The 14,254-nt window shown below is 28.4% G+C and overlaps 1 protein-coding gene across 3 annotated transcripts in view; it reads right to left on the reverse strand.

The window, feature by feature from the left end:
* The window catches only part of LOC136085772 (uncharacterized), a 57,539-nt gene extending 48,319 nt beyond the window's left edge, over positions 1-9,220 (reverse strand). For 2 of the 3 annotated variants that reach the window (XR_010641164.1, XM_065807205.1), the window contains exon 1: positions 9,065-9,220. Coding sequence is in view for 2 of the 3 variants with exons in the window: in XM_065807205.1 (XP_065663277.1) it covers positions 9,065-9,090 (26 nt within the window). In the remaining variant the exon portion in view is untranslated. The remainder of the gene's footprint in view (positions 1-9,064) is intronic. The other variant, XM_065807206.1, reaches the window with a different exon arrangement.
* Positions 9,221-14,254: the final 5,034 nt, after the last annotated feature.

The following is a 14,254-nucleotide window of genomic DNA, read 5'->3' on the forward strand; positions in this document are numbered from 1 at the left end:
TTTCATTTTTAATAAGAAATAATTTTTATTTTGTTTTTTTCGCGACATAATTTTAAAATTAAAAAATTATAAAAAATAAATTAATAATAACAATATTATTTAAACATGATATTATCATGATAATAATATTGTAAAATTATTTACAAATTTTTTTTATTAAAGTATACACCTTTTCTCCTTTTAAGAATGATATATGGCTATAAATTTGAAATGTCGAACGATATTTAGATGAAAAATTAGATATATTTCTCAATTTATTCTTAATCTTGTTTTTTACCTGCTTTTAAATAGCAGGTTTCAACAAAAATATCCAAAAATTTTCCTTAGTTCTTGCTGTTTTTAACGGAGGCAAATAATGTTTTTTTTAATTATTTTAGTTTTTTATATAATTACTTATTTGATAATATTTTTATTATCTATATATTTAAATAAATATTCTAAATAATTTAAACAATTATTTTAAATAATTTATTTTAGTGCACCATAGTTTTTTAAACTTTCCTAGCTTAGCCGTAGTATAATCAACTCTCCTATAAAGCGATTAATCTGTACCGCGTTTTTTGAAACCGTGTTATTTGGTAAATGAAGACCACAATGGAAAAAACGGCAGAGTCACATTTTTATAATTTTTCAGTTATGGCCCTTGGGTAATAAAGCATTGAAAAATGCTTCTTTTAAGCCAAGTTTCAAATGAAAAAACCGACATAGTCTATGGTAAAATGGAATAAGAAAATATGGTATACAATGGAAAAAACAGCAGTGTCCACCAGTGACAAGGAAAGAAAAGGCAGGGTCCATATAATAACGTTATATGTGACTCTGCCGTTTTGATTTCCATTGTGATCTTCATATATTTAATTATTTCATAATTATTATTTGCTACACTTAATGGCTTTTTTATTTTAAATTAATACTTTTTGAGCACGTAAACACCTATGCCTCCGCCTTTTTTATTGCTTCGTCGTGGTTGGCTAATTAGTTTGTAATTTGCCAAACTATAATTAGAATTCAACTCTAGAGGACATTCTGAATCATGCTAAGTCTCTGACAGAGATATGACGTCGAACGTGTAATTTATAATAGATAGAAATTCTTTAAACTTTTCAAAATTTTGCCGCATGCTTCTTATGTTTAAGTGTAATATAGAAAGTAAATTTAAATCTTTTTTGATTTTAAATTCATAAGGATCAAAATAGGGTGTTTTTATTAAGCTCATTTGAGTTCCAGTACACAAGCTCATTTGAGTAACCAGTACACAAAGAATCTATACTAAAACAAAATGGCTGACTACGATGCTACACCTATTGTTACAGACAAGCCAAAAAAGAGAAAGAAAAATGGCAGTAAGAAAGACATAGCAAAGAAACAGAGGTTGTTATCTCATGTAACTGGCCCTGACTGTAAATGTATAAGACTTAAATGCTTTCAAACAGTCAAAGAAGAGAATAGAGCCTTGCTCCTCGAGTCATTCAATGCATTACCAACAAAGGATGCTCAGGTGAGTTCTTCTTTTAAGTTTTAAATTAAACTCTTTAAATATAGTTCTAGACTATTTTTTTATTTATAATACTAGCTCTAGATTTAGGTCTAGACCTAGATTCATAATTTTAATGCACCTGTTATTCCACCATGAACATGTTGATTAAATAAGACAAAGAGTTTCTCATTCTCATTTTCATTCAAATTTAGTTAGGTCTAGAATAGCTAGACCTGTACATCTGAATCATAACCATGGTAGACATCTGGTTGTATTACTGTGTTATGATACCCAAGGCTGGTATTGTATGTTTAATAGGCATTTTTAACTTAGTTTTTTAGTGGGGTGGACCCAATATCACAGTTCATTGTTCTATTTGAACGCAGCATACCAACAAGCCTAGACGTCTATCTAATAAAAAAAAACTTCTTTATAAAATCGATAATTCCATTATGTTCAACTATCTATAGACAATTCTTGATAAAATCGATCATTCTATTATGTTCAACTTTCTGAGTAGGTCCTAGCACAAAGCAGTGAAATTTATTAATTCTAACAAAGTAGGTAGGCTTATATATTTTTAAATTTTATAAAAATGCTTGTGTTTCCAAAGATGTGTGACCGGTTGCGTTAATAATCTTATATTGCTTCTTTTTACAGGATTCCTATCTTGCTTCACTGATCACAGTCGCGGAGATTAGCCGAAAAAGACCTCGAAAGGAAGAGCCTAAAAGTGCAAACAGTCACAGCTATCACTATAAAGTATTCTTGAAGAGTACAGATGATGTTGACCCAGATTCATTTGCCTATGTTTGCTTTCAAGCCTTCGTCTCCATCTTTGGAATTAAGAAAGTGAGACTTGAGACTATCAAGAGAAGTCTTGCTACTACAGGTAATTTATACTATTAGCAATAGTTTTTTGTTTCAGTTTGTGGAATAAAAAAGCTATTTTTTCTTATCATAGTTAATGTAAAAAAAATGCACATTTTTCTATAATCCTTTCTTGTCTATATATTAATATTTTTCAATATTTAAAAAAAAATGTTGAAATTCATAAAGAGTGCTGTTATTCTCTGAACATGTATTTTTATAACTTTTTTTTAATTTTTTTTTAATTTTTTTTACTCACCCCAGGCCTGCCTCCTGTTGATGGACGAGGAAAGCATGGCAGTCATCACAAAATATCTGATGAACTGCGGCAGAGAATAAGAGACCACATCACTTCGTTTAGGGGTCGGCAGTCTCATTACTCACAAGAGAAGACTGTACCTGCCAGAAGAACTCAGCTGGCTGTACCTGCCAGAAGAACTCAGCATCTCCAAGATGTTTGATTTATATCAAGAGAAGTGGCCAGGAGACAGTTTAGTGTATGAGTCATACAGGCTTATATTCAACAACGATTTTAACATTGGCTTTGGGTACCCAAGAACCGACACTTGCTCAGCCTGCGACCAGTTCTTGGCAAAAATAGAAATCGCTACAAAGACTCTTGAATCAGACCCAACAAATGAAGTCCTCATAAGGGACCTGAAGCAGTTAAAATTTCAAAAAGATCTCCACCAGTGAAAGGCTGACACATTCTACCGGAGAAAAAGAGACGCTAAGCGAAGGGCCAAGATTACACCTCATCTTGAGGCCATTACGTTTGACTACCAAAAAAATGTCAACCTACCCAACAAGTCCACCAATGACTTTTACTACAACAGAAAGCTCACATACCAATCATTTAACATTCACTAACTATCAACTGATGATGTTTTTCTTTACTGCTATGATGAGACTGTCGCTAGGAAAGGTTCAGATGAGGTGGCTTCTTTCCTGTATGACCACATTACAACCAAGGTCAGCGAAGAGGTTACTCACCTTGAACTTCTGCGATTCCTGCTCAGGACAGAATAAGAACTTTACCCTGATTCGGTTTTTAGATTATATGGTGCACCATAGAAAAAGGTTTACCTCAGTGACAGTAACATTCCTTGAGCGCGGACATTCTTATATGGAGTGTGACAGGGACATGGGTCCAGTAAATACAAAGTCTAGTGCTAGTGTTCCAGAAGACTGGATAAAAATATTTAGTGAAGCACGAAAACATCCTACACCATTTAACGTGACTGATGTTAAACAGGATCTGGTCAAAAACTTCTCCGGCTTTCTAAGGCCATTGTATAAGAAAAGCTGCCCGTTCCCCACGCGCCCCATTCGGGAAATGGTTTTTAACAAGGATGAAGGTCCAGGGACCGTTTGTCACAGAGACTCATGGAACGGTATTTTCTTGAAAACAAACATCATTGTTCCAACGAGAAAAAACAATTTTTCAGTATGCACAGCATTGCCAGTAGCTTTGTATGAAGACAGACTGGCTATATCAGCTGCAAAGTACAAAGACCTCCAAGTCCTCAAAAAATTTACCACCAATGAGGCATTCTATGATGCTCTGCCGTATGACGATAAAGTTGAAGATGAGGGTCAAGACCAGTGAATGTTCATGTATTTTTTATTTTTTTATTTGTTTTAAATAAAAAAAATTTAAAATTTAATGGTTTTATATAGTTATTTCTTATGTGTTACATTAGAAAAACAGGCTTATGTGTCCTAATCAACGGAAAAAACAGCAGAGTCCAATCTGAACACATATTGAAAAAACAAAATTTTCCATGAGCTAACATGATTTTCAGAATATTTATTTGTTAAAATTTGATGCTTAAATGGATGACCTTCCCTTAAAAATTAAAAGAATTGACAGTTTCTCACATAATTTGTAATAAAAAGGTTTCAAACCTTTAATTTAGGTTTTCTCAAAATGTGAAAAATGTGACTCTGCTGTTTTTTCCATTGTGCTCTTCAAATACCTTTGAAGACCACGTTATAAGACTGTGTTTCTCATAACGTGGTCTTATAATTATCAAAATATATAATTTTTAATATATAACTTAAATCGCCTTATATAGAAACTTTTGTCACTTTATACAGAAACCGCGTTAAAAGAAACATAGAAGTTTATAAATTAAATATAATATATAAATAAATTAAATTGATTATAATATATAACTAAATTGAATGGATTCGTACCGCGTTGTATAGAATCTTAGAAATTAATAATTTTTTTTTTTTAAATAAATGAATTGTGCACAAATAAACTTAATTTAACCTAACTTCGTCCCATATGGTAGGTTATTTAATTCAGAAAATTAAAAAGTGAATTTAAAAAAAAATTGTTTCCAACAAAAAATTTAAAATATGCATTGTGAATTCTGTTTTTAATCGTCATCGTTGTCAAATATTAGTCGTTTAATCCGTCGTCTTTTCTTTTCTCTAACTGGCTGCTAATTTTCTTCACTTTTTCTTTTCTTCTTGATTTTCTTGAAGCAATTTTAAAATTCTCTTTTAAATTTTTCACAATGTTGAAGGAAAATTTTGGGTTAATCGGAACTTTAATTCTTTAACCAATCGAATCAAATCGAGCCCTATTTTAAATCATAAATGAAGTTTAAAACAGATTTGTTATTAGTGTTTTCTTCCACATATTTTTAAGACAAAGAATCAATTAAATTCTTCTACATTTAAGCTGTGTTCCTGAAATAGCTGCTCTATATCTTTAACTTGTATATCTGCAAATCTTTCCTTGCCAAAAGTAGAAACAACCTGTATTGATTTTTTAATGTTTCTGAGATATTGTCTTCCTTTTGAATCATTTAAGGTAACAAAACATTATGCACTCCAACATTCACTAAGTGTTGATTGTTTAATTTCAGTACAAGCTAATGAATCAATTCAAGTGAAGTCTAAAATAGAAAATTCTTTCCAAATTTAGGAAGAGTTTTACATTCTTGATCCTCTAATCTGCTGAAAATATCTTCAAAAAAAGTCCGGTATGTAATACATTTTGCCTAATTTTAATAAAAATTGTTGTTTAGCACTACTTGGAAAATGGTTTACATTTTCTTTTTTGTGTAAATAACGTAAATAATGTAAATAACGCGTTGAAAAGTTCTTACGATAATCGCATGGGATCGAGATCAAACCACGTTATAGGAAAACTGTTGCAACTTTCACTCCGCGTTAAATAAAGATTCGCGTTTTAGGAATACTCCGTTATAAGAGAGTTGACTGTAACGGGTTTGTTGATTTTGTAACATCATAGTAAGTTTTTTGAAAGAAATTTGAGTCACGAAAATCTAAATTACCTATTATTTTTACTATTGCTCCAAACACATTTTAGATGAACTCAACAGCTTGATGTTTGCTTATTTAGAATTTTAGATGAACTCAACTGCTGGATGTTTACTTATTTAGAATTTTAGATGAACTCAACTGCTCGATGTTTACTTATTTAGAATTTTAGATGAACTCAACTGCTTGATGTTTTCTTATTTAGAATTTTAGATGAACTCAACTGCTCGATGTTTACTTATTTAGAATTTTAGATGAACTCAACTGCTTGATGTTTACTTATTTAGAATTTTAGATGAACTCAACTGCTGGATGTTTACTTATTTAGAATTTTAGATGAACTCAACTGCTCGATGTTTACTTATTTAGAATTTTAGATGAACTCAACAGCTTGATGTTTACTTATTTAGAATTTTAGATGAACTCAACTGCTTGATGTTTTCTTATTTAGAATTTTAGATGAACTCAACTGCTCGATGTTTACTTATTTAGAATTTTAGATGAACTCAACTGCTTGATGTTTACTTATTTAGAATTTTAGATGAACTCAACTGCTCGATGTTTACTTATTTAGAATTTTAGATGAACTCAACTGCTTGATGTTTACTTATTTAGAATTTTAGATGAACTCAACTGCTCGATGTTTACTTATTTAGAATTTTAGATGAACTCAACTGCTTGATGTTTGCTTATTTAGAATTTTAGATGAACTCAACTGCTCGATGTTTACTTATTTAGAATTTTAGATGAACTCAACTGCTTGATGTTTACTTATTTAGAATTTTAGATGAACTCAACTTCTTGATGTTTGCTTATTTAGAATTTTTCAACTGTATGCTTGTTTTAAAAGTCATTTTTATTTCAAGTTTGTTTACATCTTTTATATAATAATATGAATCTTTAATATATAAAAAAAAAAGTAGTACGATAAGGCTACCTAGTGGGCATGGGACCTAAAAAAAAACATCTTTTGAACGTTTAAAAGATTTCTTAAACGTTCAAAAGATGTTTAAAAAACGTCTTTTCTACGTCTTGTACCCACTGGGTAGCTCAATTAGTTACAATATTAAACATAGAGTTGTAATGATGCGAAAAGTTGTACAAAACAAGTTTTTAAATCTCTCTGTCAACAGTTATAATTTTTCTTACAGAAATTTTTTAGAAAAAACTAAAAAAATAAGCTTTTAAACAGTTTAAATTTCAAAGGACTAAACTATGAGGAACTACACACTGCAAAAAACCCGCTAAAATTAGATAAGGCTCCAGATATTGACAAGATTTGTAGCAATGTAGTTATAAATTTTTTCCCGATAATAAAAAAAACCGAAATATTTAAATCTTCAATTATTACAGGATCTGTACCGGATAAATGAAAAATAGCAAAAATTGTACCGATATTAAACATCTGGGATTCAATTACACAAAATAACTAAAAACCTCGATTATTCTTTTCTTTTCAAAACTTTTTGAGCGAATAATTTATAATAAATTATTTAAGTATCTTGCAAATAACACAATCTTATTTTAAAAAATAATTCAGTTTCCAAAAGCATCACTCAACCGAAAAAGCAGCTTTAGATCTTGTAAATGACATAAACGGCTCCTTTGAAAATAAAAAATTTGTACTCGGAATCTTTGTTGATTTATCTAATGCGTTCTACACTGTAGATTATACAATCCTATATAAAAAGATGGAATGGGATTATACAATCCTATATAAAAAGATGGAATAGGATTATACAATCCTATATAAAAAGATGGAAAAGTATGGGTTAAAAGTGTCTTTCAAAGGTTTCTTATTAAACAGACAACAATGCGTAATTGCTTCAGAAAAAAACTATTCAAAGTTGCTTAAAATAAAATGCGGTGTCCCCCATTTTGTAAAATAAAATGCGGTGTCCAAATCATCCAAATTAGTCAAACTTGATCGAAATCAAAAGCATGCTGCTCGAATAGTTTATGATAAAGATAAATTCTCACTTTTAAAACACTTAAAAGCACTAAATGTTTGTGAAGTTAAAAAATATTCAAAATTTTTTTTGCTAAAATATTAACTAGCACTTATTTTAGAACAAAATGTCAAAAAATTGATTTTATTCTTATTCAAAAAGTTTTTCTCTTTTTCTTTGGTGTATGTATAAAAGCATATTTAACTCTTAGAAATGTATTAAAAATCTAAATTGCCAATGTTGTTTATCATAGCAATGCCATAGCAACTTCAAAAGCAGCTATTGTTTATTATATGAAAAAATTTACAAAAAAAAAAATCTAATCTACTTTATTTTTGTATCTAGAATGCTTTTATGAGTTAATTGTTCTACTTCATTTTTAAAGAAATTAAAAAAATAAAAAATTTTGTTTTACTTTGTACTAATTTTTGTTAAGTTTTTCATATTTTATCAAGATTTCAAAACATGATTTCTTCTGATTGAATCTTTTAGTCTGAACATTTCGGAACAGAACATATTCCTAACAACATTAAATTTCTAACAACATTAAATTTCTAACAACATTAAATCTCTAACAACATTAAAATTCATTTGACAGATAGGTTACTTCATTTAAACTCATTATTTTTTGTTTTAACTTCTTCAAATGGCTTGTAAATGATATGAGTTTCAAATTATTTTAAAAAACAATCATATCTTTAAATACAAAAGGATTATTTAAAAATCTATTTGTTAAATCGAGTATGATAATGTCATCAACAGTTGTTCAAACATTGATTCATGGCTCCTAAATGTAAATTACCTTTTAAATTTTAAGTTCTAAATAAGTATTAAATTCAATTTTTAAGTCTAAAGTCAAGTCTAAATTAAGATGACGTATTTTAAAAATACAATAATTAAGTGTATTTTTACACTGTTTTAGTGCGTTTTAGGATTTTAAACACTTTTTTAGAAAATTTTATAAAACTTGTCTTCTTTGTGGTCTACCACCTTAAGGATTTAAGGTTATCAACCAACTTTTTTATGAATATTTTTTATTACAATTTTGTAAAGCCTAAAATTTAAATTAGATGGAACGTATAATATTAAATGTTTGATAATCTTTTTGTTATGATTTACTTGTTTTATGAAATCTTTTAATTATTCTGGCGTAAGTTGGTTTTCATTGGCTTATTTTTTTCAATGGTGTTTTTTCAAAACAAGGTAATTTTTTACTTAATCAGAAAAAATTTAATTTATTTGAACTACGAGCTTTAAAATGAAATACGAGAAAATAAAGCATATTACATTTTTCGTCAACATTTTTTTACTTTTATTAGAACTTTTTCGGATATTTGTCAGCCCCCTGTCAAAATTACGGATAGAGCGAGGGTATGTCTGTAATGATACGGCTATAAACAATGATGAAAGTATATATCTAACTATAACAAATCAATTATAATAATAAATCTAAAGTAATAAATCATACCAAACGAGCAGTAAAAATGTTTTCATTTTGAAAAAACAACAGTATTTGATTATCGTTGGTTTTGAAATAAAAGATGCGCTAGGAACAAAAATTATTTAACATTAGTTTTACTGCTAGTTGAGTTTATTGAGTTTTATATGGAGACTGCATAACTTTCTTCTCAGTGAGAATTTCATTGAAAAAAATGTATATTTATTTAATTCAATTCAAAGCCGTGTGGTTTTAACCGAGATCACAAGCGATTATGGCTGAAACGCATAAAAAATTAAGTAATATATAATACTCACATTTTTAATTTTTTATTAATAAAAGATTTTCTTTAAAACATAAATATATTTCAAAAATTATTAACATAAATTTATATAACTTTAGAATTACTGTATCTTGCCAGTGTCATGTGACGATTGTTCCTTCCATATTTTTCTCCTACCGGAAAATATGTCCTGAGACAAACTTTACCGAAAGAAAGTTTGAAGAGAATTAATTCTACGGGAACATTATTTTTTTGTCTCCCATGATAAATATTCCCCTATAAAATTTTACTAAAACTGTATATTAAAAAAAATTTATAATTATTGTTTTGATGCTTTGTTTTTTGTTTTTTTTTCATAAATAATTAGTTTTTGTTTTGAGATATTTTTCCGGGATTTTCTCATTTATTGAAACTCTGGAATACTAAAAATTTCGAGAATTAAATGCCTTGTAAAAAAAAATAGATTTATCAATTTGTGAAGGTTTGTGGTCTGCGAATAAAACGTTGGGAAAACGAGTTAACGGTAGAAGTTGAAACAAACTTGAAGAGATTTTATTTTATTCGATAAAATAGCTGGTGAACAAATTTAAACTTTATCCGGATGATGTGACTTACAACAAATACAGAAAGTAAAAAATTTCGAGAATATCTCATATTTCAAAAATGTTAACAAAACAAGCTTCAAATCAAGAAAACTAGAAAATGATATTTTTATTTAACAAAAACATTTTCCCTATCTGACTTTCTTTTATCAGAGCCGACGACACCGGGAGCCTCCCCTCGTCGTCGTTTTTTTTTTCTTTTTTTTTTTTTTAGAGAAAATTCTAGATATAGAAGACTTTTTTTAGAAATAGACGATTGTCCCCCTCGACTTCGAAACCCGTGTCGTCGGCCATGTTTATTTTTTTTGTTATTATTATAATCTTTTCACAAATATATAAAAACAAAACAAGGTAACGTTATCTAACTATTAATACTCTTATTTAATGTTTAATAGTGTCGTTTCACTTTTGTTTTTAAAGTAGTCTTAATTAGTTACTAGGCTTTTATTAACTTGAAAGAGCGCGTTGTCAAAACGCACGCGGTCATTCGAGAAAAATCTAAGTAAAAACCTTTTTTTGGAATTTAACTATTCTTTTTTATAATAAATAATAACAAACAGATAATAAATAATAATAAATAAATAAACTATAGTTTAGAAATATTAGATAAATTATAATAGCAGTTTTAAATTCATATTTTAAAAAAAGAAAGTATAGAAAATAGTTTAGCAAATTATATATAACATTTTTATTAGATAAAAGGTAGTTAAACGATTTAAATAATTAGAAAGGGTCACCCTTTCTAATTATTTAAATCGTTTATATTTTGCTTGTTTTAGCTTTTCTTTTAGCTTTATTTATCTTTTTAGCAGTTTTGTTTTTATTGAGCTTATATTTTATTTTTTAGAAAGAAATTAGGGGTATGGATGAAACCAAATTATTTTTTTCACTAAAAGAGTTATACTAATACTTTATCATAAAACTGTTTAATAGTATTTTCAAATTTATTTATTTAGAAATAAAAGTTTTAAAAAGTCCAAAATTAATATAGTTCAATATACATTGAATCCTATTATATATTATATTATTATTATATATTATATTATCTCAAACCTTGTTTATTATGTTGCTTATTATTTTATTGACATTTCTGTGATGCTATAAATTTTTCTTTTTTTTTGAAAATTAAAAAAAAAATTTAAATTTTGGGCCTGAATTAAGCTGATTGAAATGGCTGATCATGAAGTTTACTTGACTGATTTCGATGACACTGGAAGTGATAAAAGTAAGTATACAAGATATAACTTAACACAAATTGGTGTATTTTCTTTTTTTAATGGAACCATAGTAAAAATAAGCAAATATAGATGCAGTCTGTTTATATTAAATGATTAATTTGAAATTTATTAAATTCCAGGTAAACAACTATAACGAGGAAAGCATGTTGAAGGAAAATATCTTCCTAAATTCTCTCCACATAAATGTCAAAATGATTGTATTATTAAACTGGATATTGAAGAAAAGGCAGCTTACTCTTCATTTTGGGCTTTAGGAAATGTAAATGCGCAAAATAGTTTTATTGCAAGTTTTGTTCAGAGGAAAGAAGTGGTACGCCATAGAGATGGAAGACCTTCTAAAACAGACAATAAGAAACTAAAATCAACAACACGTACCTTCACAACGCATTCTAAAAATGGAGATATTATAGTATGCAAATCATTGTTCTTGCAATTGTTGCAAATCAGTAATGGTCAACTTGACAGAATTACCCCCCCCCCCAAATCCAATTTTGGTCGAGTACCAAAATTTGATCATAGGCGGGAATCACGATCATCATAGAAATATTCACAAAACTTCTGCTATGGAGCGCATAGCTTCCTTCCCAGCTTACGTCAGTCATTATACAAGAACTCGCTATAGAGCTGAGAATGAGAGGAAATATTCGATGTCTTCCAATTTGAATGTAAAAATTATGTATAATTTATATTTAGAATTTTGCAAGGAACGGCACATTGATCTCATTAAGGAATGGGTTTACAGACAATGTTTTGATGAAAATTTTAATTTATCTTTTCACATTCCGAAGAATTACATGCAAAATTTGTGATAAATTCAAAATTGATATGCAGATAGCGAATGGGGAACACAAAATTGTTGACAAAATTTAAGACTGCTCATGAACTTTATCTTAAACAGGCGGAGAGTGCAAGAATGAGTCTGAGAAATGCAAAAAACGAATCACCTGCAGAGACACTTGCTTTCATTTTTGATTTGGAGAAAACACTACTTTGCCTTTGTATTTCTACAAATTTGGCTTACTACTGTAAACAGCTTTAAGTATATAACCTTGGAATTCATGATCTTGGGAGAGATGAAGCTACAATAATTATGTGACATGAAGCAATTGCGTCAGGAGGACCAGATGAAATTGAATCATATGTAATAAACTTTAAACAAGACTTTTTTAACAAAAGCATGATTAAATAACAAGTAGTTGCATATTTCGATTGTTATTGAAGAGACAATGCACGTAAAACCGTTTATACACGTTTATACACACTTAAAATTATATGCACGTTTATACACACTTAAAATTATATGCACGTTTATACACACTTAAAATTATATGCACGTTTATACACACTTAAAGTTTTAATGAATATACTAATAATGTGGTTGAACTAGACGCGAATGTAAATTAGAAAAAAAAAATTGTAAAGAGAAAAATGTTGTTTAAAAAAGCGATGGAAATAAATAACATTTACATAAAATATTGCGCTTTTCAAAATATCATATTATAACTTTATAAATTATCTGCATTTTAAAAGTTGTTAGACTAAAATTGGTAATTTAGTCTAACAACTTTTAAAATAATTGGTAAAATATAACATATTAGGCATATTTAAAATTGCTACAAATATGTAATTAATATATTTATAACAATTTTAAATATGCCTAATATGTTACATTTTATTGTCTAAGTTTTGATTTTAATAAAATTTAATTTTAAATTATTTTTTTTATTGCTACTTTTTTTTTTTAATTTATTTTTATTTTTGTCAAGCAACTATTTACAATTAAAGATGATTTCCGATATATAAAATATTTTAAAATATTAAATACAAAATACACTTTATCATATATAGTAGTTTCAAGACTGGAGAACCTGAAGAAGATAAAATCTTGTCATTAGTAACCTTTGATAATAAAAAAGACAGTAAAAGTTTATTGTTAGAAAAAATCAAGTAAGGAATCTTGATTGACAATTAGTTCAATTATGTTCTTTTTGAATTTTTTTGAGGTATTGGCTTCTCTTAGTTTACTTGTAAAATGGTTCCATAGCATTGGGCCACGATAGGAAATGGCAAAGCTCGTAAGTTTTGATATAGGGAAAGATTTTCTTATAATTTCCGGTTGATCGAGTGTTGTATCGGTTTGATATTTTAGGAAAAGTATTTTCGAAAACCTTCGGAGTTTTTTTAAACTGATGTTGGAACATAAATTGTGTAACTTTGAATACATTTATTTCATAAATATCAAGTGCCCTTATACTTCTTAGAAGAGGTTTAGCGTTTGTGAAGCGATTTTGAAAATAAATAATGCGTGCTGCATGATTTTGTTGTTTGAGGAGACATTTGAGTTTAGATTTGTTTGTACTACCCCAAACAATATTGCCATACGATAAATAACTATGTACGAATGCAAAATATAGCTGAGTTAGGGTAGATTTGTCTAAGATTTGACGGGTTTTATATAAAATACCAATATTTCTTGAGATTTTATTGCTAATATATTTAATATGATCTCTCCAGGATAAGTTTTCATCTATTAAGACACCAAGTAATTTATTTGTAAAGGAGCGCTCAATTTCCATGTTATTTAATTTATTCGAATCAGCAGTCTGTCAATACATAAAAAAGAAGACAGTGTACTTGTATACAACTTTATTAAAGAATAAGATTTGGAGTTTCAAGGCAAAAAATTTGAGAGTAAATTTCGCTTATTTATTTTGATTATGGTAAGAGATGGATTCAAAGTAAACTAACTGGTGCAAAGTTTATTACGAAGAACTCAGTTCGGCTTGAAAATGATTTCAATACCACATTATGAAGGATAGCAAAAATAAACAACTCGGCAGACCTACATTATCATTTAAAGAATCATCATTAAAAACAAAGAAAAGAAAAGTTGCAACATTATCAGCTTCGAATTCTTATGAGTTATTGCTTGCTAAGCTTGCACTACTTGTAGCATGCATTGTCAAAGATTTTTCGTGATTGTGAATGCATGGGAACAATATATCCATACAAATTTATAAAATTCTGTAGATGTTCGTAAAATCTGCTAATTAGAAAAAACTAATTAATTTAGCTAGAATATTATTTTTTTTTTACA

Source organism: Hydra vulgaris, chromosome 10 (genome assembly GCF_038396675.1).
Source record: "Hydra vulgaris chromosome 10, alternate assembly HydraT2T_AEP".
NCBI classification, from domain to species: domain Eukaryota; kingdom Metazoa; phylum Cnidaria; class Hydrozoa; order Anthoathecata; family Hydridae; genus Hydra; species Hydra vulgaris.